The sequence below is a fragment of the Microcebus murinus genome, chromosome 7 (genome assembly GCF_040939455.1).
Source record: "Microcebus murinus isolate Inina chromosome 7, M.murinus_Inina_mat1.0, whole genome shotgun sequence".
Lineage (NCBI taxonomy): Eukaryota > Metazoa > Chordata > Mammalia > Primates > Cheirogaleidae > Microcebus > Microcebus murinus.
Window position 1 is genome coordinate 4,817,398 of NC_134110.1, and position 23,195 is coordinate 4,840,592.

The following is a 23,195-nucleotide window of genomic DNA, read 5'->3' on the forward strand; positions in this document are numbered from 1 at the left end:
AATACTGAATCTCGCCTTGGGTGGCTTCAGGGTACCTGAGAGCCCTTGAATTCGTATGCAAATGTGCGTGTACGCATGCCTGCATAAATCTGGGGAGCGGGTCCCGGGCTTTCTCCGGACTCTGGGGCTCTGCACCCCGCAGGCGCGAGCAGCGAGAGAGCGGATGGGGCCAGCATCCCGACACTCTCCCCTCTCCCACAGGGGCCCAGGCCCGCTCCTCGCGCTGGGCCTCTACAGCCTGCTGCTCGTGGCCCCGATGAGCGCAGACCTCTGGCACTCAGCGACCGGGGCTCCCGGCTCGGCGGGAACTGACTAGGAGCGCCCGAGGCCTCTCTGCGCCTGCGCACTGGGGCCGTGCGCCCGGCTCCTGCTCCGGCGCGCGCTCTCCTCGGCCCCGCCCCTCTCTGACGTCGCCTGGACGCAAGACGGCGCGGGGCAGCCCTGGGTAGCCTCGGAGCCAGCCCCGCCCCGCCCCAGAGACTGCGCCTGCGCGGGCACGGGACGTCTGCTCGCTCCGCAATGACTGTGAGTGGTCCCGGGTCCCCGGGCTGCGTACCCAGCCCCCACGCCGGCACACCCGCGCACCCGCCCTGGCCACCCCCCGGCCGCCTCCTCCCGCATTCTTGCTTCCCGACCCGACTCTCCCCTCGCCCTAGCTCCCCGCCTCCGCCCCGAGCCCGCCCCGACGTTCCCACCTTTCCCTCCGCAGGCCAGCTCCGTGGAGCAGCTGCGGAAGGAGGGCAACGAGCTGTTCAAATGCGGAGACTACGAGGGCGCCCTGACGGCCTACACCCAGGCGCTGGGTCTGGGCGCGACGCCCCAGGACCAGGCCATTCTGCACCGCAACCGGGCCGCCTGCCACCTCAAGCTGGTGAGGGAGCCGGGCCGCCCCTTCGCCTTGCCTGCCCGGGGAAGGGGCCCGCTTGGCCCATCTCAGCTGCTGCTTGTCCCTGGCTGGGCATTCGCTTTCCCAGGGCACCCCCACTGGTCAGATGTCTTTGGGGCCTCAGGGTGGAAGGTGGGGGGACGGGCGACCATGGAGAACAGGAGTGGCCCTGCTGCTCAGTTAGTGCCCTGAAAGGGAGACGGATCGTGCTCTCAGGCTCCTGTTCTTTCTCTGACAGGAAGATTACAACAAAGCAGAAACCGAGGCATCCAAAGGTAGGGGAATGTGGGCCCTGGTGTGCAGCTGTGGGGCTTTTATGGTGGGCCAGGGCTCCGGGACCACTGCGCTGTCACATTCTCCTCCTCCTCTGGCCCTGGAAACACAGCTGCCTTCTGTCTTTCCCACTTCCTCGGGTATCTCCTTTTCTGCAGCTACCCTCACCTTTTCTGAGGCTGGAGTACCGAGCCCCACACTCATCCCCCCACCTTCCTCTGGCCCTGGAGATCTTTCCCTCCTGCTCTTGCCTGGAGACGGTGGCCTCATGGGTGCTGACAGAGCTCCTGTCTGTGCTCAGCCATTGAAAAGGACGGCGGGGACGTCAAAGCGCTTTACCGGCGGAGCCAAGCCCTAGAGAAGCTGGGCCGCCTCGACCAGGCTGTCCTTGACCTGCAGAGATGCGTGAGTCTGGAGCCCAAGAACAGAGTTTTCCAGGAGGCCCTGAGGAACATTGGGGGCCAGATTCAGGAGAAGGTGTGTGAGTGACCGAGAGAGATGGAGGGATTGACGGGTGGTAAAGGGAGCTGGGTCCAGGGCATAGACACATTTCTCCAGAGAAGAGACACTCGTGGCACGTGATCATATAGAGTGATGCTCAGCCTTGTCTTCGGTTAGGGGAAAAGCAAACTACAGTGACATCTGGCACTGTCTTTTTGGTCGTCTGTTTGGCAAACATTTGAAAGTTGTACACTTTTCAAGGAAAGAGGCAGATACTTCAGAGTTGAGGTTGGGGGACACGGGCTCTCTTGTGACTGCTGAAGGGAGTATAAATTGGTACACCTCCTTCGAGAGTGCTTTAGCATATCTATTAAATTTTAGGGCTGGGCATGATGGCTCACGTCTGTCACCCTAGCACTTTTAGAGGCTGAGGTGGAAGGATTGCTTGAGGCCAGGAGTTTGAGGTTGCAGTGAGCTATGATGACGCACTACACTCCATCCTGGGTGACAGGGAGAAACTGTGTCTCAAAAACTTTTTTAAATGAGCATATCCTGTTATCCTGTATGTTTACTTCTTGGTGTTTTCCCTAGAGAAACCTTGCCCATGTGCACAGGTAGGGGGGGTGTGTGTTTATTTCAGTCTTGCTTATAGTAAGGAAAACTTAGAACTTGTCAATGCCCAGCCATAGGGGAATGGCTAAATAAACTGGGCGATATCCTTACTACAGACTTTTATGTTGTAGTTACTGAGAATTGGTAGAGCCACATGTGTTGACATGAAAAGCTCTCTGACACATGTTGAGTGGAAAAAGCAAAATATGAAATCAGTATATAGTATGATACCATTCATGTTAAAATAATTCCCTACATAGCAAAATGATACTATGTTTTTTTCTGTGGATACACTTTGGTATGTAAATACAAAGAAAATTCTTTTCTTTTCTTTTCTTTTTTTTTGAGACAGAGTCTCACTCTATTGCCAGGGCTAGAGTGCCGTGGCATCAGCCTAGCTCACAGCAACCTCCAACTCCTGGGCTCAAGCAATCCTCCTGCCTCAGCCTCTTGAGTAGCTGGGACTACAGGCATGCACCACCATGTCACGGTGGCATGAGCCACCGTGCCTGGCAGCCTTATATTTTTAAATTAGGAGAGAAGAATCCAAAGACCATCATGAGGCCGGGCATGGTAGCTCACGCCTGTAATCCTAGCACTCTGGGAGCCCGAGGTGGGTGGATTGCTCGAGGTCAGGAGTTCGAAACCAGGCTGAGCAAGAGCGAGACCCCATCTCTACTATAAATAGAAAGAAATTAATTGGCAAATTAATATATATAGAAAAAATTAGCCGGGCATGGTGGCACATGCCTGTAGTCCCAGCTACTTGGGAGGCTGAGGCAGTAGGATCACTTGAGCCCAGGAGATTGAGGTTGTTGTGAGCTAGGCTGACGCCATGGCACTCACTCTAGCCTGGGCAACAGAGTGAGACTCTGTCTCAAAAAAAAAACCAAAAAACACAAAGATCATCATGAGCTGTAACCAAGCTTGCATTAAGCAGATACTTTGGTGTTAAAATGCTGATGCAGTAGAAGCAACTAATATGATAGCAACCACCTTACTGAAAGGCTGAAACCTGGGAAAGCCAATAATTTTCCTCGAGGTGCCAGCTTCGTTTGATTGGTGGTGGTTGCGGAGAGTCCTGTGTTGAGGAGGATTCAGAAGCAGATTGCCTGGCCTTACCGGGGGAACACGCCATGACTGATTAGTCATGTCTGCCATGGATGCAAGAGGGAGCAGGGAATTGGTATGCATGCTAGGCTTGTGTCACCATCTGTGGTCAGGACCCTGGAGGGTGGGAGACTAGGCCTAGGGCGATCTTGCCCGTTCAAATTATTTATACAAACTGTCAGGAAGAGAATTTCGGAGCTAAAGGGAATGTTAGTAACTACCTCACAACCTGCCAGCTCCCTTGCAGGAGCTATAAATGCTGAGGTCAGTGCCATGGGTGGCACATTCCTGCTGCCATGACACAGACGGCACCACTGGAATAGGTTGCCTCGTCGTGGGTAACAGGGTGCCTCCCCTTCTGAAAGGCACTGCCTTCAGCAGCATCGCTGTCCCTGCTGCCCAATCAGGAAGTATCTCAGAGAGGAAAACTGCCGCAGGAAGTTTAGGCGGAGCTGCCAGGTGAGTCTCTTCCTGCCCAAGGCAGCTTGGTGCTAGCCCTGAGCCTAGACCTCCTCACGGTGCCTCCCAGAGACAGGAGCCAGGCCCTAGGAGGAGCTAGAGAAAACAAGCAGGGAACGCGATGTCTCTGGCTAAGAGAAGTGATGTTTTCCATGCTTTGATGGCTTGCCATAGGTGCGATACATGTCCTCGACGGATGCTAAAGTGGAACAGATGTTTCAGATACTGTTGGACCCAGAAGAGAAAGGCACTGAGAAAAAGCAAAAGGTATAGGCCCTGGACTGAGCCAGTGGGGGCTGAGCTCCCAGCAGAGCTGCCCCTCCGTCGCACTCTGTCTGTTCCCCTGTGTTGGCCCTGGAAGCCCCTGCTTCCCTGGTCTGCTGCATGTTACTCCCCCAGTTGTGCAGCGGGGCTCCTGGGGCCTGGACGGGAGGGAGCTCTGAGGGCTTGGGGTCTTAGTGTGAACCAAGGAAAGGCACCAGGGTTCACATAGTGCCTTGTTGGCCAGACCCTGCGCCAGGAGCTGGGTGTACACAGGTGACCAAGGCACTGTCCCTGCCCTTCAGGATCTGCTGGGGACTCGTTTACTCTGTCAATCCTGAGAGCAGGCTCTTCCCTCTACTTATAGAGGCAGAAGCTGAACTTCAGAGAGATTTAATTTTTGGCCAGGGTCACAGGTCCAGAGCTTGGGACCTCTGCCTAGGCTGTGTGCAGTGTCAACATTACCATGCCCTTCCTTTGACACAGGCTTCTCAGAACCTGGTGGTGCTGGCCCGAGAAGACGCTGGGGCTGAGAAGATCTTCCGGAGCAATGGGGTTCAGCTCTTGCAGCGCCTGCTGGACACGGGAGAGACTGACCTCATGCTGGCAGCTCTGCGCACGCTGGTCGGCATTTGCTCTGAGCACCAGTCACGGGTAGGCGGGGCGGAGAGCCTAGTCATTGCCTCAGTCTGTCTGTCCTTCCATTTATCCTTCCATCCATTCACCATTCCATCCACCCTCTATCTCTCATCTTATTTCAAAAAGAACTTAAGGCAGAGGAGACATGTAACAAGGGAGGAAAAATAAAAATGGCACAAAAAAGACCAATGTGAATTAGGATGAAGTAGGGCCAGGAAGAGCAAAAACAGCTCTCGGGCCCCCTGAGCACTTGCTTTGGGTGGTTTCCTGCAGCCAGCTCACACAGCGACACCCGGTCACTAACTCAGTCGGTGTCCGTATCATACAAGCAAGCTCGTTACCCAGAAAAGGGCGCTGGTCCTGGCTCTAAAGACCACACTGGCATTTCCTCTGGAGGACGGTCCTCACAGAGAGTGATGTGGTCATGACATCTCAACCATCAAGACAGTGACATGATACACAGGGCTTGACCCTGACATGATTCTCAGCGTGGCCGGTGGTGGCCCCGTGCAGACAGTTCAGCAAGAACAGTCCTGTTCCTGGGCCGGTGGGGTGAAACCACCCAAAGCAAGTGCTCAGGGGGCCCGAGAGCTGTTTTTGCTATTCCTGACCCTACTTCATCCTAATTCGCATTGGTCTTTTTTGTGCCATTTTTATTTCCCATATCTTCACCATATCTGAGCTGGCTTGCTCTAGGGGACAGGGGCTTGCCACTGATTGCTTTTAGAGGATCCTACAACTCCTAGATCAGGGGTGGAACTGTGAAATATTCAGTGAAATCTCTTTAGGCCAACCCTGGGCTGTATTTTTGGGGCTAAGAATGGCAAAACCCTGTGAATTGTCAACTCCTTTAGCCATCCCAGTGTGAACTGGGTTAGACCTAAGTGGTCCTTCTGGGGTTCTCCAGCTTAGAAATGGGGTGGAAAGGTCTTGCAGGCCCAGTCCATGCATGTCCACGTCCCCAAGGTGTGGCCAGAACTTGAGGGTTTGGATTGAGGAGGAACTAGGCTACTAAGTCTTGTGGTGAGGTAGGTTTGCTTGGGTTTATGTTTCTCCTTCTCAGGGAGACACGAGCTAAAGCAGCTGTATTCTGTGCCTTCTCTGGAGCCAAGGCCAGGTAGTGGGACACTGCTCTGGAACGTTGTCTTTAGGAAGCCTTTCCAACAGAATTGTCCTGGTATTACCCAGGGTCACACCGTCAGACGTGTCCGCTTTGTTTTAACATGGAAGGAGCTGGTCCTTCCACCGAGATGTTTTCTCACCTTCTGGCCACACTTGTAACTTATAGATAGGGGTCTCTGTGGCTGCTCTTCACCAACTGGAGGCTCTGTCCACTTCTCTCCCACCCTAGACGGTGGCAACCCTCAGCGTACTGGGAACTCGGCGAGTGGTCTCCATCCTGGGCGTGGAAAACCAGGCCGTGTCCCTAGCTGCCTGCCACCTGCTGCAGGTTATGTCTGATGCCCTCAAGGAAGGCATCAAGAAAGGCTTCCGAGGCAAAGAAGGTGCCATCATTGTGGGTGAGTGGTCCTTTGGATGTTGCTGTCGTGGAGGGGATGGGGCTGAACCCGCCAGGCCAGTTCTTCTGGGACCAGACTTGCAGCTGCAGGTCATTCAGGTATATGGCTTGGTGACAGTATTTTACTCCAGATTCTCAGCAGCCGAGGTAATTGGAAGGCTGGAGCTCAGTGCAGAACCCAGAACGCAGGTTCCTGCTTGCCTGTGTCTCCCTGGCTCACTGGGGAAGTTCACGGGTCAACCAAGGCTGGGCCGCCATGGACCCCACTAATGTCTTCTTGTTGCCAGATCCTGCCCGGGAGTTGAAGGTCCTCATCAGTAACCTCTTAGAGCTACTGACCGAGGTGGGGGTCTCCGGCCAAGGCCGAGACAATGCCCTGACCCTCCTGATTAAAGTGGTGCCTCGGAAGTCTCCTAAGGACCCCAACAACAGCCTCACCCTCTGGGTCATTGACCAAGGTAGGTGATATAGTTCATAAAAACTTGCTTGGGTAGCTGAGACTGGCTTGTCCTTAGGAATGATAAGAAAAGTAGCAGTTGTATCCAGCCACGTGTCTGTGTTGATGTGCGTCCTGTGACCTGCACGGTACCCAGAGGGAGCTCAAAGTTAGACCCTTGAGTCGTGTGTGTGTGCAGATGTGAGCCCATTGAGCAGGCCTGTGGTCAGGGTAACAGGGAAGCTGGACTAGCTTTCTGTATCTGAAGGTCTTTTTAGTGAGCATGTATTACTTCTATACTCAGAGAAAAAATAATTAAAGTTTAATATATCAATTTACATTTCCCTTTTCCCCTAAAAGATGAATAAGAAAAACTTTGCAAAGGCACTGCATGGGCACATCTGCTGGGTCCCCTCACACACGCATCTTCTTTTGTTGTCACGGCGACCCTATGAGGTGTGGGTGTTACTTTCCCCTTAGTTTTGCCATGGAACCTCAAAGCCCCAGAGCGTCCAGCCCCATGGGCAGGGCCGCCATGCAGGCCTCGCTTCCGAGGTCCTTCCCTGGCACCGCAGCTGCCTCCCATAGGTAGACGAGCCAAGAGATCTCCGAGCGGCCCCCACACATGCAGTTGCCTGACTGCCTTGTCCAAGGGCGATGGTCCTGCTTTTCCATGTGTCTCCCAGGAAGCTTCTTTCCTTTACCTGTCGGGGTTGGAACTGGCACTCTACCATCTAAATGGGGTGTCTTGGCCGGGCGCTCTGGCTCACGCCTGTAATCCTAGCACTCTGGGAGGCCAAGGCGGGAGGATCGCCCGAGGTCAGGAGTTCGAAACCAGCCTAAGCAAGAGCGAGACTCCGTCTCTACTAAAAATAGAAAGAAAACTAATTGGCCAACTAATATATATATATATATATATATATATATATATATATATAGAAAAAATTAGACGGGCATGGTGGCGCATGCCTGTAGTCCCAGCCACTTGGGAGGCTGAGACAGAAGGATCGCTTGAGCCCAGGAGTTTGAGGTTGCTGTGAGCTGGGCTGACGCCAGGACACTCTAGCCCGGGCAACAGAGTGAGACTCTGTCTCAAAAAATAAATAAAAATAAATAGGGTGTCTTTTTAGGTCTGAAAAAGATTCTGGAGGTGGGGGGCTCTGTACAAGACCCTCCTGGGGAGCTCACGGTGACAGCGAACAGCCGCATGAGTGCCTCCATTCTTCTCAGCAAGCTCTTCGATGATCTGAAGTGTGATGCCGAGAGGGAGAATTTCCACCGCCTCTGTGAAAACTATATCAAGTAAGGGAGTCTGTCCCATCTCCCCTTGCCAGGGCTTCCAACAAAAACGTCATCTTGAGGAGGGACAAAAATGAAAGGCTTCCGGCAGGGAGAGCACCTTGGGGAGGACTAGTGGGCTAGACAAAAGTGTCCTGAGGCCCATTTCTTCTTCCAAAGTGACCTCACCAGGGAGCTTCTTTTTCAAATAAATTTTCCAATAAGGCAGCAAATGTCATCAAGCATGTGCCATGTTTACTGAGCACTTACTACATGTCTGTTCCGACACAGAAGTGAAACATGACAGTCCTTACCCTTAAGGAGCTTACAGGCCGGGCGTAGTGGCTCTGGCCTGTAATCCTAGCACTCTGGGAGGCTGAGGCGGGAGGATTGCTCAAGGTCAGGAGTTCAAAACCAGCCTGAGCAAGAGCGAGACCCCGTCTCTACTAAAAATGGAAACAAATTAATTGGCCAACTAAAAATATATAGAAAAAATTAGCCGGGCATGGTGGCGCATGCCTGTAGTCCCAGGTACTTGGGAGGCTGAGGCACGAGGATTGCTTGAGCCCAGGAGGTGAGGTTGCTGTGAGCTAGGCTGACGCCACGGCACTCTAGCCCGGGCAACAGAGTGAGACTCTGTCTCAAAAAAAAAAGGAGCTTACCGCTGTGGGGGTGAAGACTGATGATAAATTATGAAAAAGCAGAACAATTTCAGATCTTAATAAGTACAGGAAAGGAAATAAATGGCGGTGTGCGGGAGAGTAACCTATGTTAGATGGTATGTCATCAGGGAAGTCTCAGATGAAAGCGTCGATAAAATCAGTGGCGATTGTCCAGGTGGAAATGTCCTTGTCTTCCCCCTGGCAGCTTTTCTTGCTGTTTCTGCCCAAGTAGTGCAGGCGCCTAGCCGGTGGAGGGGAAAGGAGGGAAGGAGAGTCCCTTTATGCTGGCCTTGGCGTGACATCTGTCACCCTGTGTCTCCCAGGAGCTGGTTTGAGGGCCACGGGCTGGCCGGGAAGCTACGGGCCATCCAGACAGTGTCCTGCCTCCTGCAGGGCCCATGTGATGCCGGCAACCGGGCCTTGGAGCTGAGTGGGGTCATGGAGAGCGTGATTGCTCTGTGCGCCTCCGAGCAGGAGGAGGAGCAGCTGGTGGCCGTGGAGGCTCTGATCCATGCAGCTGGCAAGGCCAAGCGGGCCTCCTTCATCACCGCCAACGGCGTCTCACTGCTGAAGGACCTGTACAAGCGCAGCGAGAAGGACAGCATCCGCATCCGGGCCCTGGTGGTGAGAGGCGGCCCGGGGTGGTCGGCAGGCAGCCGGGCAATGTCTGGAGGGCGGCCCCAGCACACTCCAGGGGAAAATAAAGGATATTCTCGGCCTTGTTGAGCCAAGAGGCGTGGGCCTGGTTCCTCCCACCTCAGCGCTTATGGTCAAGTCAGAGATGAACCAGCTACAGAGAGGTCACCTGGGAATGCAGGTGGCACATGCTGTCTCTTTGCTGGTCAGAAGGGTCACATGGAAAGACTGGGCCTGCAGGGGTCATGCGGCATCCCCAGGAGCAGGTGGTGTGGGGACTGTCCAGCAGATGCTGGTCATCCTCCTTGGGGCACTCAGACCTGGATTTCTCCATCCTATAGAATTTTGGCCTTGGCAGAAGCACCTGTCTTCTCCTCACACCTGTCTTAGCTCCACCTGCAAAGAGCCTTTTTGTATGCCACGGAAAGGAGCAGAGCAATTCTCAGTGTGGGGAAGGGTTGGGGCCCAGGACAGAACAGTGGCCAGTGTGTCAGTCTCTATAGATGCTGTGTCATGTGGACACCCAATGGCTCATTTTGCTGCCAAATGCTCTAGGTGCTAGCCTTGTGGGGTAGGGTGCTGATTTGTGTGCGTGGCCTCTGGAGAGCCATGACAGTGCCAGGGAGGGAGTCCAAGCCAGTTATGGAGGAGCCTGGCCCCTGCCACCTTCCCCAGAGGCCAAGCAACTGGTCTTTTTTTTTTTTTTTTTTTTTTTGAGACAGAGTCTCACTTTGTTATCCAGTCTAGAGTGAGTGCCATGGCATTAGCCTAGCTCACAGCAACCTCAAACTCCTGGGCTCAAGAGATCTTCCTGCCTCAGCCTCCCAAGTAGCTGGGACTACAGGCATGTGCCACCATGCCCGGCTAATTTTTTTCTATATATATTAGTTGGCTAATTAATTTCTTTCTATTTTATAGTAGAGATGGGGTCTTGCTCTTGCTCAGGCTGGTTTCGAACTCCTGACCTCGAGCAATCCGCCCGTCTCGGCCTCCCAGAGTGCTAGGATTACAGGCATGAGCCACTGCACCCGGCCTAAGCAACTGGTCTTGCCCTCTTCCTCCAGGGACTCTGTAAGCTCGGCTCGGCTGGAGGGACCGACTTTAGCATGAAGCAGTTTGCTGAAGGCTCCACTCTCAAACTGGCCAAGCAGTGTCGAAAGTGAGTTGTTTGGCATTGCTGTGACCTCCCACCTGTTGGACAGGTCTCAAGGCAGGAGGGTCTGGGTGGAGGGTGGGGCCTCCTCCCTGCCCTGCTCTCTGGCGCGGGCAGGGACTACTCTCCCCCAGGCATGCCCTCCTGGGTCCTGGCACATGAGCTGCTTCTCGGTGTTGAGGGGATGCCCAAACCCTGATTCTTCCCTCTTGGCATTGGTGTGTCCCATCCCAATCCCCAGTTCTGATGGCTGTCCACTACCCTGTCTGTCCCCAGGTGGCTATGCAACGACCAGATTGACGCAGGTACTCGGCGCTGGGCGGTGGAGGGCCTGGCTTACCTCACCTTTGATGCCGACGTGAAGGAAGAGTTTGTGGAGGATGAGTCTGCTCTGAAGGCTCTGTTCCAGCTCAGCAGGGTAGCTCGTGGGTTCCTGCTGTCATCCTGGGGACACTGTTAGGATTAGGATTGCTAGGCTTTCTTGGCAGGTCTTGGTGACCCCAGGGAGGCAGGGCTGGTAGCCCGAGTGTTTGCACTGTGTGGCATGGGCATGCTCGCCTGCACCAGCAGTGTTAGGAAGGTCTCCTTGAAGGAGTCGAGGAGGTCAGATTTGTAAGCTCCCAAAATCTGTGGCCTGGGGGAGGTTTCTGGATTCATCCTGGTGCCCAAGTGGGGTCCGGCTGAGGGTAGAACTGGGGGCCTGGGCCTGAGCAGTGTTTATCCAAGTGCTGCTCTGCCCCGGGATAGCCGCATGAATGCCCCTCTGTTGCTGGCAGTCTGAGGACAGGTCAGTGCTCTTCGCGGTGGCCTCGGCACTAGTGAACTGCACCAACAGCTACGACTACGAGGAGCCCGATCCCAAGATGGTGGAGCTGGCCAAGTACGCCAAGCAGCATGTGCCTGAGCAGCACCCGAAGGTGAGGGGGCTGCCGGAAGGGGCTGAGGGTTTCCCTGTCACTGGGACCAGTTGACCTGGGCATCCGCAGCAGAAGAGCCTTCCATTTAAGCTGGTTTCTTTCCCTTCATTCTGGCTTTTTGTTTCCCTGTTCGTCAGTGTCTGCTCTAAATAGGGTCTCCCTGTCTAGTCAGCCAAGGCCCCTCTACTAAGCTTCCTTCTTCCCCAGGACAAACCGAGTTTCGTGCGGGCTCGGGTGAAGAAGCTGCTGGCAGCAGGTGTGGTGTCGGCCATGACGTGCATGGTGAAGACCGAGAGCCCCGTGCTGACTAATTCCTGCAGAGAGCTGCTCTCCAGGTGCGGCTGCCTCGGCATGGAGCCAGGCTTTTCCCCGCTCCTGAGCCTCGGGGCTATGGATGTGACTCCAGAGGGGCAGGTCCTGGTGCTGTGGGCCTCTGGGACAGGGGGTGGGGGGTCCTGCTTGGGTGCCTTCCTTTGCTGGGCCAGGAGTGGAGTGTCTGCCTGCCAGAGCCCTGGACCCCACCCACCCACCACCCCTTCCTCCCGCAGGGTCTTCCTGGCTTTGGTGGAAGAGGTAGAGGACCGAGGCACTGTGGTTGCTCAGGGAGGGGGCAAGGTAAGCTGGTTTGCAGACTCCTTCCTGATGGCTGAGCCATCAGCCTATAAAACATGACTCAGTAGCTGCCACGCCAGAGGTTGGTGTGAGGTGTAGGATGGGAAAACATTAATAAGCAGGGAAATGTCTTCCGCTGACTGGGTGGTGCGGAAGTGGGCGGGCTCCCCAGAGTCCCTCGGCACTTCCCTTGTCTCATTTGCTTCCGTGGCCCTAGCATCCAGCACAAGCCACGTCTAGCCTTTAATAGATGTTGCAGGAAGTGTTCGGGTAGCTTAAGGAGAGACCTCAGAGGTGAAGAGGGTCTGTGCAGGGAGTCAAGTCCTGGGGAGGAGAAGGGTGTGCCACTCCCAGGCACATCCTGGGCACCGGTGGGCTTGTTCCTACAGTCTCTGATCCCGCTGGCCCTGGAAGGCACCGACGTGGGGCAGACGAAGGCAGCCCAGGCTCTCGCCAAGCTCACCATAACCTCCAACCCAGAGATGACCTTTCCCGGCGAGCGGGTGTGTGTCTTCCTGCCCCAGCCCTGGCCTCTCCTTCACCTCCTCTCTGGGCCTTGGTGGCTTCTGGCCTGGGCTGTAGCTCTTCCTTGGGACCAACAGGAAGTGGCAGCTTTGCTGAGCCCTGGGGTAGGGAGAGCAGCCTTTGACAGCAGCTCTCCCAGGGGGCGGATTCCTTCCTGGGGGTCGGTGGGGTTGGCGGGGGCTGCGGCAAGTAGCCCTGACAGGTGGGTGCATCATCACAGATCTATGAGGTGGTCCGGCCCCTTGTCTCCCTGTTGCACCTCAACTGCTCAGGCCTGCAGAACTTCGAGGCACTCATGGCTCTAACGAACCTGGCGGGAATCAGCGAGAGGCTCCGGTAAGGTCCCTTGGGATGGGGGACCTGGGTCAGGCGTCAGGATTTGAAATATCCCAGCAGAGCACTTTAAAGTTTGAAGAACACTTATTGGCTTATTTTAGCCTCTTGGTGACTCCCATGCATCGTACAGATGAGGAGATAGACCAAGGACTCAGACTACCTGGGTTCAAATTCTGGGTTCCCTAATTACGAATGTGTAACCTCAGGCAAGTTATTTAACTGCGCTGTCTCAGTTTCTCCCTCTGTGAAATGGGATGATTATAGCACCTACTTCATGGAATGGTGGTGAAAATTAAATGAGAAAATATACATAAATGTTCTTAGTGTACATAGTGCCTGGTCCCTGGCATTGTGCCAAATCAAGATGTGTTAGCTGTTATTACTAATCATGACCTTGAGCACATTACTTACCACACCTACACCTTCACCATAGGGTCATGGTGAGGATTACATAAGATAATCCTGGTCAGGGTGAGTACTGAAACATAGGTGTTAGCATCATGATTACTACCACCCTGGTCTCCTACCTCCTTGTTTCAAGCATTTTTCACAATCCTGTGCTATTTCCTAGGCCTGGTTAGAAGGCTAGAAAGCACTGCAGTTTGTACCTGGTGCGGGGCAGGGTGGATGCAGAGGCTCTGAGCATGCTGCCCCTTCCACCCCTGGCCCTGCAGGCAGAAGATCCTGAAGGAGAAGGCAGTGCCCATGATCGAGGGCTACATGTTTGAGGAGCACGAGATGATCCGCCGGGCAGCCACGGAGTGCATGTGCAACCTGGCCATGAGCAAGGAGGTGAGGGTTGGTCCAGGTGTTCATGACAGGCATGAATGCAGGGGTGCCTGGGCCCTGGCTGGGCTTTGCACCCTGCTGACTCGGTCTACTCCCCCCACCTGGCCACAGGTGCAAGACCTCTTTGAAGCCCAGGGCAATGACCGGCTGAAGCTGCTGGTGCTGTACAGTGGAGAGGACGATGAGCTGCTACGGCGGGCGGCTGCCGGGGGCCTGGCCATGCTCACCTCCATGCGGCCCTCGCTCTGTAGCCGCATCCCCCAAGTGGTCAGTGCCTCTTCTTGGTGGGGGAGGGGTGGACCAGCATGATGGCAGTGGGTGCGGGTGGGGGAAGTCCTAGGACGTGTGGGTGTGTTCCTTGCCAAGGTTGAGCCTGTTGCTTGGTGGTCACACCTGCCTTGTTTCCTGCAGACCACTCACTGGCTAGAGATCCTGCAGGCCCTGCTTCTGAGCCCCAGCCAGGAGTTGCAGCACCGGGGTGCGGTGGTGGTACTGAACATGGTGGAGGCCTCAAGGGAGACTGCCAGCACCCTGATGGAGAGCGAGGTGCTGGAGATCCTGTCAGTACTGGCTAAGGGCGAGGAGAGCCCTGTCACAAGGGCTGCTGCAGCCTGCCTGGGAAAAGCAGTGGAATATAGGCTCATCCAGCCCAACCGGGATGGAGAGTGAGGGCTGCCCCTGGGCTCATGCACACACTACTGCTGCAGCACAGAGAGCCAAAACAGAAGCAGCCGTGGCTGGTGGGGGCTGGTGTTCAGAACACTCTTGCCTCTCCTCCCTAGCTGCCGTTGGATGTCCTCTGTTCTGAGTCAGCGGCTACATTCAGTCACACAGCCCTGCTCAGCCCGCACTGCCTCCAGCATCACTCAGAGGGGCCCTTTTTCTGATCTACTGCACACAGCCGGGAATGGGGAAGGCGCGTCCAGCTCAGGCCTGTGCATTCTGGGGCTTCGGGAAGGGCACATCAGCAGCATCACCAGCTGTGAGCATCACCTGAGCTTGCTAGCAGGCCTGCCCCGACCCTCTAATAAAAGTGTGAGGGACTCAAGTGTGTGCCCCATCCTTGGGCAGGGAGGGCTGCTGTGGGTGGGAGTATCTGGAGCAGCAGCTGGGCTTGGGTGTGCGTAGCGGAGCCTTACATCCGCAGCGGAGCCGCCTCTGTGGAAGGAATCCAGTGGACTTCCCGCCCCAGGGCCCAGATGAACTGCTTAATCCTGTGCAGGGACAAGGGACAAGCCTGGGAAGCTGATCAGTAAAAAGCTATCCAGTTGTGTGGAAATAAATGGTTTTAGGTTATAGACTCCTATATGTTGGACCCTCAATACTCTATATCGTCAGTTGTCTGTGACTTCCACTCAGACAGCGCTTGGGATTGGGGTCGGTGCGCCGCGCTGGCATTCGCTTCCCTCTCAGGAAAAAGCAGGGCGTCTTGTGGCGCGGCCGGGCTGAGGGCGGGCTCAGGCGGCCCCGGGAGCCTGCTTCCGCTCTTAGGGCTGAGCTCGGCTCGACGCTCATTGGCTCAACAGAGGTAAGTGACGTGTCCCGAGCCAATCAGTGCAAGGTAACAGCAGCTTCCTGTTTGGCCTTCAGACCTGTGCGTGTCCAGTATCTAGCTGCTGCCGCTGGCCCAGACTGAAGAAGGTGGCGGAGTCCGCGCGTCTCGGGGGTCGCTCCTTGCCAACCCTTCAGCTCAAGTCTTCATGAGTGTCCCCTCAGTGGTTCTAAAACGAGCTCCGCGGCCCCGCGGGTGCCGGCAGCGGCAGGACCACCTGGTCCAACCCCTGCCTTGGTCCCACGCGCACTGGCGGTTTCGGCCCATTTCACGGCCCTGGCCGCAGCGGCCCAGCGGAAGCCTGGGGACCGGTCCGATGGAGCTCGGACCAGAGAGGCAGCCGCGGCCAGGTGAGCGCTGCCCTGCGGCCGCCCCGCCCCGCGCCGTGACGTCACCGCCCTCGCCGGCGATTGGCCCCGGGGAGGCTGCTGCAGCCAATGGCCGCCTCGCCCAGCGCGCGGCCCTTCAAACCTGAGGTCCCTGGCGGTACCCTCTGCGCCCGCGACCTGTTCCGGAGGCGGCCACTCTGCGACCTGCCTGAGGGGGTAGAGGGCACAGGGTCAAGATCAAGGTCAGAGGCCCGCCTGGGTTGGGTGTGGACACGGAAGGGTTAGGAGCCCAGGAGCTGACTGCAGAGGCTTGGAAATGTCTGTGACATTCTGACCGAGCCGGACGCACGTGCAGTGCGCGGAAGTGGTGCAGGAACCGCCAGGCTGTGCGCCGCCTGTCTCCCCACGTAGATCCTTGGGAGCAGGCAGCTGTCCTTCCTGGCCCAGAGTAAGAGCTCTCAATAAATGCTGTGGGACGAATAAATGACTGTATAACGTCCAGTTGAAATTGTGTCTGTGCTTGAAAACCAAAAGGACGTCCAGTGATCATTTATTGTGGTCACTTCTAAGTATTGGATTTGATAGACTAATACTGTGTGCCTATTATGGTATATGCCAGCACCGAACTCTTTATTTGCATTTATTATTTATTTATTTGAGACAAAGTCTCACTTTGTTGCCCCGGCTAGAGTGTCATGGCGTCAGCCTACCTCACAGCAACCTCAAACTCCTGGGCTCAAACGATCCTCCTGCCTCAGCCTCCCAAGTAGCTGGAACTACAGGCATGTGCCACCATGCCCGGCTAATTTTCTTTTTCTATATATATATATTTTTAGTTGGTCAATTAATTTCTTTCTATTTTTGATAGAGACAGGGTCTCGCTCTTGCTCAGGCTGGTTTCGAACTCCTGACCTTGAGTGATCCACCTGCTCGGCCTCCCAGAGTGCTAGGATTATAGGCCTGAGCCACTGTGCCCGGCCTTTATTTGCATTTATTACAAACAATTGTGTGGGGTAGGTTCAAAAGCCCCGCCCCACCCCTTTGTAAAACTGAAGAAATGGAACTGGACTGGGCTTGGCTGGGACCCTGGCTGGGGACCCTCGCTGCAGGGGCAAACAAGCAGGACACTGCCTGCCAGTGCTGTCCTGCTGGCGGCTGTCTGGTGGGAAGAGCACAGATTGTGGGTCGGCTTGACTTGAGAGCAGCGCCCTGGCCCTCTCTGTATGACTTGGTAAGGGATACTTTCTCCGGGAAGTCTCTGTGAAACGGGGCAATTGTGGCTGCCAAGTGTACATAGGATAAAGTGCCTGATGCTGGGAAGGTGGAGCTGGAGGGGCCTGAGATCAAGTCCATCAGTGGCATGCTCAGCTTGAACCAAGAAGGACAGGAAGGTGTCCCGCTCCAGATGGTTCAGCATCTCTGTAAACCTGGTGGGACTTTGGCCAAGGCATCTGCTCAGAGAGCGTCTGTGGGGCGGACATCGTCTGCCTCCGTGCTGGGAGGATGGGATTGCCCCCATTCTACAGAGAAGGCAGCAGCAGCCCCCGCAAGGCCAGAGACTTCCAGTGTCCCGCCAGGGGCTCTCTGCGAGGGTCCCCCCAAGTTCTAGCCCTAACCCTTGGTCTCACTGCCCACCCCAGCCAGGCGGCGGCCGGCGGAGAGCGCCGTGGGGACATGGCCGAGGAGCAGCCGGGGGCCTGGTTCGGCTTCGGCTTCTGCGGCTTTGGGCAGGCGCTGGGCTCCGGACGCGGGCGCCGGCGCCAAGTGCACAGCCCCGAGCCGCTGGGCGCGGGCGTGGACATCGGCCGCGTGAGCGCCAGCTGGAGCTACACCGCCCTGGTGACCCGTGAGCGCCCCGCCCCACCTCCTCCCGCCGTCCTGCTCACCCAGGGCAGCGCGCCCGTTCTGGTCCCCAGTCCCGTACCCCGGGGTGGGCCCCCATTCCGGCCCCTTCCCAGGAACACCCCCACCCTGCCCCTGTCTAGAGACACGCCCTGATTCTAGTCCACCGTCCTCGCCCTGCGTCCCACCCCCTCCCCAGCGGTCTCTTTCCGCCCGCGCAGGTGGAGGCCACGTGCAGCTGTCGGGCTCCGCTAGCGGCGCCGCGGGCGGCTGCAGGGACGCGTGGGCCTCGGAGGGGCTCCTCGTGGTGCTGCGCGCCGGGCCGGGGCCGGGGTCCAGGGCGTTACTGCAGGCCTGGGCGCCCGGCTCGGCCCTCCATGGGGAGCCCCTGTGGGCCCAGGACGTGGTGTCGGAGGCCGAGGGGGAAGACGGAGCGGACTGTGGGGCCCAGGCTGGGACGCTGCCCCTGCTGCCCGGCGCCCGCACCTACGTGAGCCCGCAGCCGCCCTTCTGCCGGGCTCTGGCCCCGGAGCTGCGGGCGCGCCGGCTGGAGCTGGGCGCCGAGCACGCCCTGCTGCTGGGCGGGGCCGGCCAGGTGTTCTCCTGGGGCGGCGGCAGGTGAGCGGGGGCGTGCCCAGGTGAGCGCCACCTGAGTGTGACTCGGAGTGAGCCAGAGCCGCCAGCTGACCGTGGTCTCCCTTGCTCAGACATGGACAGCTGGGCCACGGGACCCTGGAGGCAGAGCTGGAGCCAAGGATGTTGGAGGCCTTACAGGGCCTACCCATGGCTGAGGTGGCCGCCGGTGGCTGGCATTCTGTGTGTGTGAGTGGTGAGTGACCTAGGGCTTCTCCAGACAAGCTCACAGGCTTGTCCAAACCTTCTTCCTCCTCCTCCAGTTTCGGTGGGTGGCCTAACCAGGGCTCCTTTCATACTCATCCCACGTCACTCCAGCCAGTCGTGACTCCAGGATGCCTCTCAAATTCGGCCCCCTGGGCCTCCGCCGTCCCCCACTTGCACCTGGATGGTTGCGGTTGTTTCCCGTCTTCTGACTGTCCTCACTGCCCCTCCTGTCCATCTGCCACCAGCCATGGCTGTCTTTCTAGACTGCAACCCAAGGGAGCATGAAGGGGCAGGGGCCAGCTGAGCCAGGGGTAACGGAGAGAGCTGCAGTTCCCCAGGTGGCCATCACATGTGCACAGAGTGGACACGGGGGTGGGGGGCTGATAGTAGGGTGTGTGCCCCTGTGGTGGTGCCACAGCTGGTGACCTAGAGCCAGAATGGGGACTTTTACTGTGGATGTTGAGTCCACTACCCTGGCAGGTGCCCAGGTGCAGCCGCTTCTTGGGTTGGTAGAGCCCGTGCGGGAGGGCAGGTGGAGCGGATGGTCTTTGTGTCCAGGGCTCTCAGTCTGGCTGCTACTTAGAGCAGCGAGGACCTTAAAACACGACCAGTGTGTTCCCTGGCCCCCGCGCTCTCATGTGAAGGGCCTGGCAGCCGGGCCGGAGCAGCAGCCCTGATACTAAAGTTCGCTGACAGTAAATAGTAGCTGATCTTACAAAGTGCTAAATGTGTGCCGGTGCTTTATGTATTTCTCACCTTCCTTGAGGGAGGCAGGGAAGGTGAGAGCTTCAGTAAGAGACCTTCAACAGCACCAGTGGGTTTTTTATTTTTTTAATTGTTAAATTTTTTTTTTTTATTTTGCACCCCGGCTCAGTGGTTTTGAAAGGGACACCAATGGGGCACTTCCAGGGATACATTTCTGAAATTGCAGTGGGGAGGGGGATTTAACACCAAAAGGAAAGAATGCAAATGGAAGGGTGACCTGAAGACAGAAGGGGAAGAGGACCTAAGACGAGGAAGCCACCGGGCCTGAGCGGGGCACCCTGCCCGGGCAGGGCAGGCCGCAGTCGTCCGCAGCAGCCTGTGGGAGGGTGGGGAGTTTGGATGGGCGGAGAGGTTTCACAGTCTGCTATGTGTCCACTTAATCTCTTTCAGAGACAGGGGATATCTATGTCTGGGGCTGGAATGAATCAGGACAGCTGGCCCTGCCCACCAGGAGTCTGGCAGAGGACAGGAGGACAGCCACAGGGGAAGGTGCGTCACCTGTTCTTCCTCAGCCTTCTCCCCAGCATGTGGCTGTCATTCCTGACTCCTGGCTGTGCTGGCCCGAGAGCTACGGTGCTCAAAAGGAACATGTGACAGCCTTGTCACCCCAGGATTCTGAGCTCCTTATAGGAGGGAGCATTGGAAAGGCTGATGCCAGTCTTGGCCCTCACTACACACCCCACATGCCTGTCACCTCCCAACACCTCTGTAGCAGGCAGGGCTTGGGAGCACGAGGTTTGACCCTAGAGGAGAACACGCAGCCTAGGGCCGTCCGTCGCAGTAACGAGTGCATGTGTGAACACGGGTCGGCTCCATGGCCTCCTCATCCGTGTTAGCCGCCTCCATTACAGTCATTGTCACGGCCACAGGACTGAAGGAAGATGGTGCTGAAGTGCGGAGCGCAGCGGAGGGTGAGGAGGGAGCCCCTGCCCCCTTCATAGCCATCCAGCCCTTCCCGGCGCTGCTGGATCTGCCCCGGGGCGCAGACGCCGTCCAGGCCAGCTGCGGGTCCCGGCACACAGCTGTGGTGACACGTGAGTGGGGCCGGGGGCTGGTTCAGGATGGAGCAGAAAGGCTTCCCCACCCGGAAGAGGGCGCGATCAGCTTAGCAGCCATGTTTTAAGGCTTCTGGGCCGTACCCTGAGCAGCGCCCCACTCCCCGCGTGGCTTACCAGGAGCCCCCAGCCCGTCAGGCCCAGAAGATTCTCCTGCGGGGCGGCTGGTGCTCTCCATCCTCCCTGCCCAGGCACAGGCTCCTCCTCTGACGGCAGGGCCTGCGGCTGAGACTCCACAGCCCACTCGCTGACACACAGACAGATACACTTCCTTTTCAGTCTGGGTCCCTCACCCCCCACGTATGCTTAGACAGCTGTTAGAATACGTTGTTCGAGGCCACGCAAATCTCGGGAGGATTGTATGGGTGGTGCCAAGACAGGTTAGCTAATGCCTCGGCGAAGAGTGGTAGTGACGGCTAATACTGTCCTCTGGTTTCAGGAACCGGGGAGCTCTACACCTGGGGCTGGGGTAAGTAAAAGGATTGTTTTTGTGACCCTTAAACCAAGGGGAGGAAAGACCAGGGAGTGCAGGGCGGGTGACAGAGCCACAAAGACTAACAGAAACAGGAGCTTCCTCGGGTCACTGGGACTGAACAGCCGTGTGCTCCCCCCTGGGAGAGAGATGTAGGCACACGCAGCAGAAAGCCCCAGACCAAACGGGAGAGACGTCGGGAGAGGGTGTCGTGCTGCCCGTCTGTCTGTCTGGAAGGAGTAATTAGCCGGCGTTCACCAAGCTGCAGTTACTCTGGCGCTGGGCAGAGGAAAAGATAAAATGGAAATCTCTGCTCTGAACGTCTTAGCTCAGGTGGCAGGGAAGGAAGCCTGGAAGAGCATCTTGCCTGGAATGGCCAGCCGTTGCTGGCCTCTTGGGCACCCGCAGGTTTGCCTGGCCCTGGAGGCTTCATGGCTCTGGGTCCCTTCGAGTCACGAGTCACGGAGCAGACACCAGTGGGGGTGGGCAGGCATAGTGCCAGCACGTCACTTAACTGGCTGAGTTACTTCCTGGAGGGGCCAGGCAGCAAGGGGCTTGTTTCACTCTAGGTAAATACGGGCAGCTTGGCCACAAGGACGCCGCCAGTTTGGACCGGCCCTGGCGCGTGGAATACTTTGTAGATAAACAACTCCAAGTAAAGGCTGTCACCTGTGGGCCCTGGAACACCTACGTGTTTGCTGTGGAGAAAGGGAAGCACTGACGTGCTCGTCCATGTATAAGAAACACCTGCCACTCCCACGCAGGCCAAGGCAAGCCACTGCCAGCGCCCCTCCCATCACAGTCCTTCACCTAGAGCAAGGTCCTACCTGGTCTGTACTTCAGAAGCACCTGGAGAAGGTGAACACTCCGATGCCCAAGGCTGGCATCTCAGACGACGAAATCAGGCCCTCTGGGTGCAAGGCCTAATTTTGGGGGAGGGGGGAGGATGTTAAGGCCAGCCCCCTCCCCACCCGGCCGCCTCAGGGGGTTTCCGTGTGCAGCCAAGACTGGGAACCATTTGAGGTCGTGTTTCCATTCAGAACTTGAGCGCCTCTGCGTGCACCCTCACAACGTAGCCCAGCCTGTCTGCTTTTGAATGTTAGATAAATGGAATCGTGTGTTCTTTTGCATCATTTTTTCACTCAACATTGTGTGATCTGTTGCGTCCTGGAGCTCATGCCATTTTGTGCTGGCTGGTGTTCCACTGTCGGGTATACCTCGAGCTACATACTCTTTTGTTGACAGTTATTTTTATTGTTTCTAATTTTTGGTCATTACACATAACACCTTCACGAGCAAGTTGCGCGCGAGGTCTTCTGCAAGCATTCAGGGTTGAATTGGTAAGCCAAGGGATTCCTTTAGCTTCGCTAGGTAACTATGTATTCCCACCGGCAGCGCGGGCTTTACTGGGGCTCAGACTTCAGGTGGCTGTGTTAGGGACATATTTGGGGTCTCGGCTCCTCTCGGGACAAGGGTGCCCTGCTTTGGCGCTGGGTCAAGCAATCACTCCACCTGGGAGAAAAGCGCGAGCACTCGCTTTTGGTGTTGCCCCACCCTTCATCCTGTCCCGAGCAACTGCTGCACCTGGGGAAGGAGGGAACGCCCCAGCCCAGGCAGGACAGGATTTAGAAAGTGACCTGGAGTGACCAAGGGCACTTATTATGCCATCAGCTTGAACCTGCGTCGTGGTTCACCCCCAAAGGTGGGCTCTCAGAGAGGGAGCTTGTATATGCATACATATATATACACACGCAGATGGAATTTTCAGGACACCTGTTGATCATTTGCTGACATCCCGGGCCTCCCCAGAGCCCGGCCCGAGACTGCGTAATAAAAGGAAGCCGAGAGCCCAGAGCGACTGGGTGGGTCACCGAGTCGCGCTCTTGCTCCACGCTCGGGGAGACAGATGCATTTTGTTCTGCCATAAAGAGCTGCTCGCGTGAAACTGCTTCCTGCCTGGGCTTACTCTGTCGTACTGGCCCTGCCGGTGATGTTCCCGGACCTGACACTTTGGTGTGTCTGGTCCTTCATCTGCCGGGAGCACACCACGGACGGCGGCGGGCACACTCCCAGCCCGGCGATCTCGGTGCCGGACGCGGCCGCTCCGCGGAGGTAAGCCAGCTCGCGTCTCCGTGGCAACGCTGACTGGGGTAACCCTGTCTAGGAGCTGCCTGCCTTACCGTGGCTGGCCACCCGCTCGCAGGTGACAGTACTTCTACAAACGACCGGGGTGTTACACCAACAGATATTGCCCTTACGCTCAGAAAAAAAAAAAAAAAAACAACTAGAGGCTTTTGGGTTTGAGGGGCCATGCACAACCCCTCTTCCTGCAAACCGGAAAGGGGACATCCGGACGGGTCCCTCAGCCCCACGGCCCAGGTCGTTACCTGGGGACGCCCAGCTCTAACAGACCCCAGCTGGCAAGATTTCCTCCCCCACCCTCTCCCCCTCCTTGCCGTCTACATAGGCGCACAAGGCTCAAACCTCCCTTCTAACACCCCTCTGGGGCACATTCTTTCAAAACGGGACGAGTTTGATCCAGATGCTCCGAAGGAAAAATGCTCCATCTTCTGCACGACCGCCGGGACACAGGACAGGCTGGAAGGCGGAGAACGGTGGCCCCACACGGGACGCCACCTCTCCCCACGGTCTTACAATCGGGCCTTTTTTTTGCAAAAGCAAAGGAAAATGGGCTGAAATACGGTATGGGCAGGCTTTCATCCTTGGTTGTGCCAGGGATGTTTCCAGTTAAGACGGTGGTGTTGACACCCTCCTCAGGTTCCCACCTGCTCCCAG

The 23,195-nt window shown here is 56.8% G+C and overlaps 2 protein-coding genes across 3 annotated transcripts; both read left to right on the plus strand.

Moving 5' to 3' along the window:
* Positions 1 to 453: 453 nt before the first annotated feature.
* Positions 454 to 14,592, plus strand: UNC45A (unc-45 myosin chaperone A). Of its 2 annotated transcripts, XM_012763286.3 has the most exons (20): positions 454 to 525; positions 710 to 871; positions 1,125 to 1,161; positions 1,461 to 1,636; positions 3,956 to 4,048; positions 4,529 to 4,696; positions 6,033 to 6,201; positions 6,488 to 6,658; positions 7,767 to 7,938; positions 8,900 to 9,200; positions 10,277 to 10,371; positions 10,642 to 10,783; positions 11,142 to 11,282; positions 11,490 to 11,617; positions 11,831 to 11,897; positions 12,284 to 12,397; positions 12,640 to 12,755; positions 13,430 to 13,547; positions 13,656 to 13,811; positions 13,956 to 14,592. In XM_012763286.3, the coding sequence occupies exons 1-20, from the start codon at positions 520 to 522 to the stop codon at positions 14,211 to 14,213; spliced, it is 2,790 nt and encodes a 929-aa protein (XP_012618740.1). In that variant the 5' UTR covers positions 454 to 519; the 3' UTR covers positions 14,214 to 14,592. The 2 variants fall into 2 exon arrangements, with proteins under 2 accessions (XP_012618740.1, XP_075860852.1); XM_076004737.1 differs by lacking the exon at positions 6,488 to 6,658.
* Positions 14,593 to 15,094: 502 nt separating this feature from the next.
* RCCD1 (RCC1 domain containing 1) lies at positions 15,095 to 21,534 on the plus strand. Its single transcript, XM_076004738.1, has 8 exons — positions 15,095 to 15,446; positions 17,066 to 17,271; positions 17,489 to 17,885; positions 17,975 to 18,096; positions 19,263 to 19,361; positions 19,742 to 19,906; positions 20,367 to 20,396; positions 20,969 to 21,534. The coding sequence occupies exons 2-8, from the start codon at positions 17,100 to 17,102 to the stop codon at positions 21,118 to 21,120; spliced, it is 1,137 nt and encodes a 378-aa protein (XP_075860853.1). The 5' UTR covers positions 15,095 to 15,446; positions 17,066 to 17,099; the 3' UTR covers positions 21,121 to 21,534.
* Positions 21,535 to 23,195: the final 1,661 nt, after the last annotated feature.

Excerpts from the sequence above, each read along its gene's own strand:
- UNC45A (XM_012763286.3), top strand. Across the intron at positions 9,201-10,276 it reads TCCGCATCCGGGCCCTGGTG|GGACTCTGTAAGCTCGGCTC; the intron begins GTGAGAGGCGGC and ends CTCTTCCTCCAG. Across the intron at positions 12,398-12,639 it reads TGACCTTTCCCGGCGAGCGG|ATCTATGAGGTGGTCCGGCC; the intron begins GTGTGTGTCTTC and ends GCATCATCACAG.
- RCCD1 (XM_076004738.1), top strand. The coding sequence starts at position 17,100 with ATGGCCGAGGAGCAGCCGGGGGCCTGGTTCGGCTTCGGCTTCTGCGGC. Across the intron at positions 17,272-17,488 it reads CTACACCGCCCTGGTGACCC|GTGGAGGCCACGTGCAGCTG; the intron begins GTGAGCGCCCCG and ends CCGCCCGCGCAG. Across the intron at positions 19,362-19,741 it reads GAGGACAGCCACAGGGGAAG|GACTGAAGGAAGATGGTGCT; the intron begins GTGCGTCACCTG and ends TCACGGCCACAG.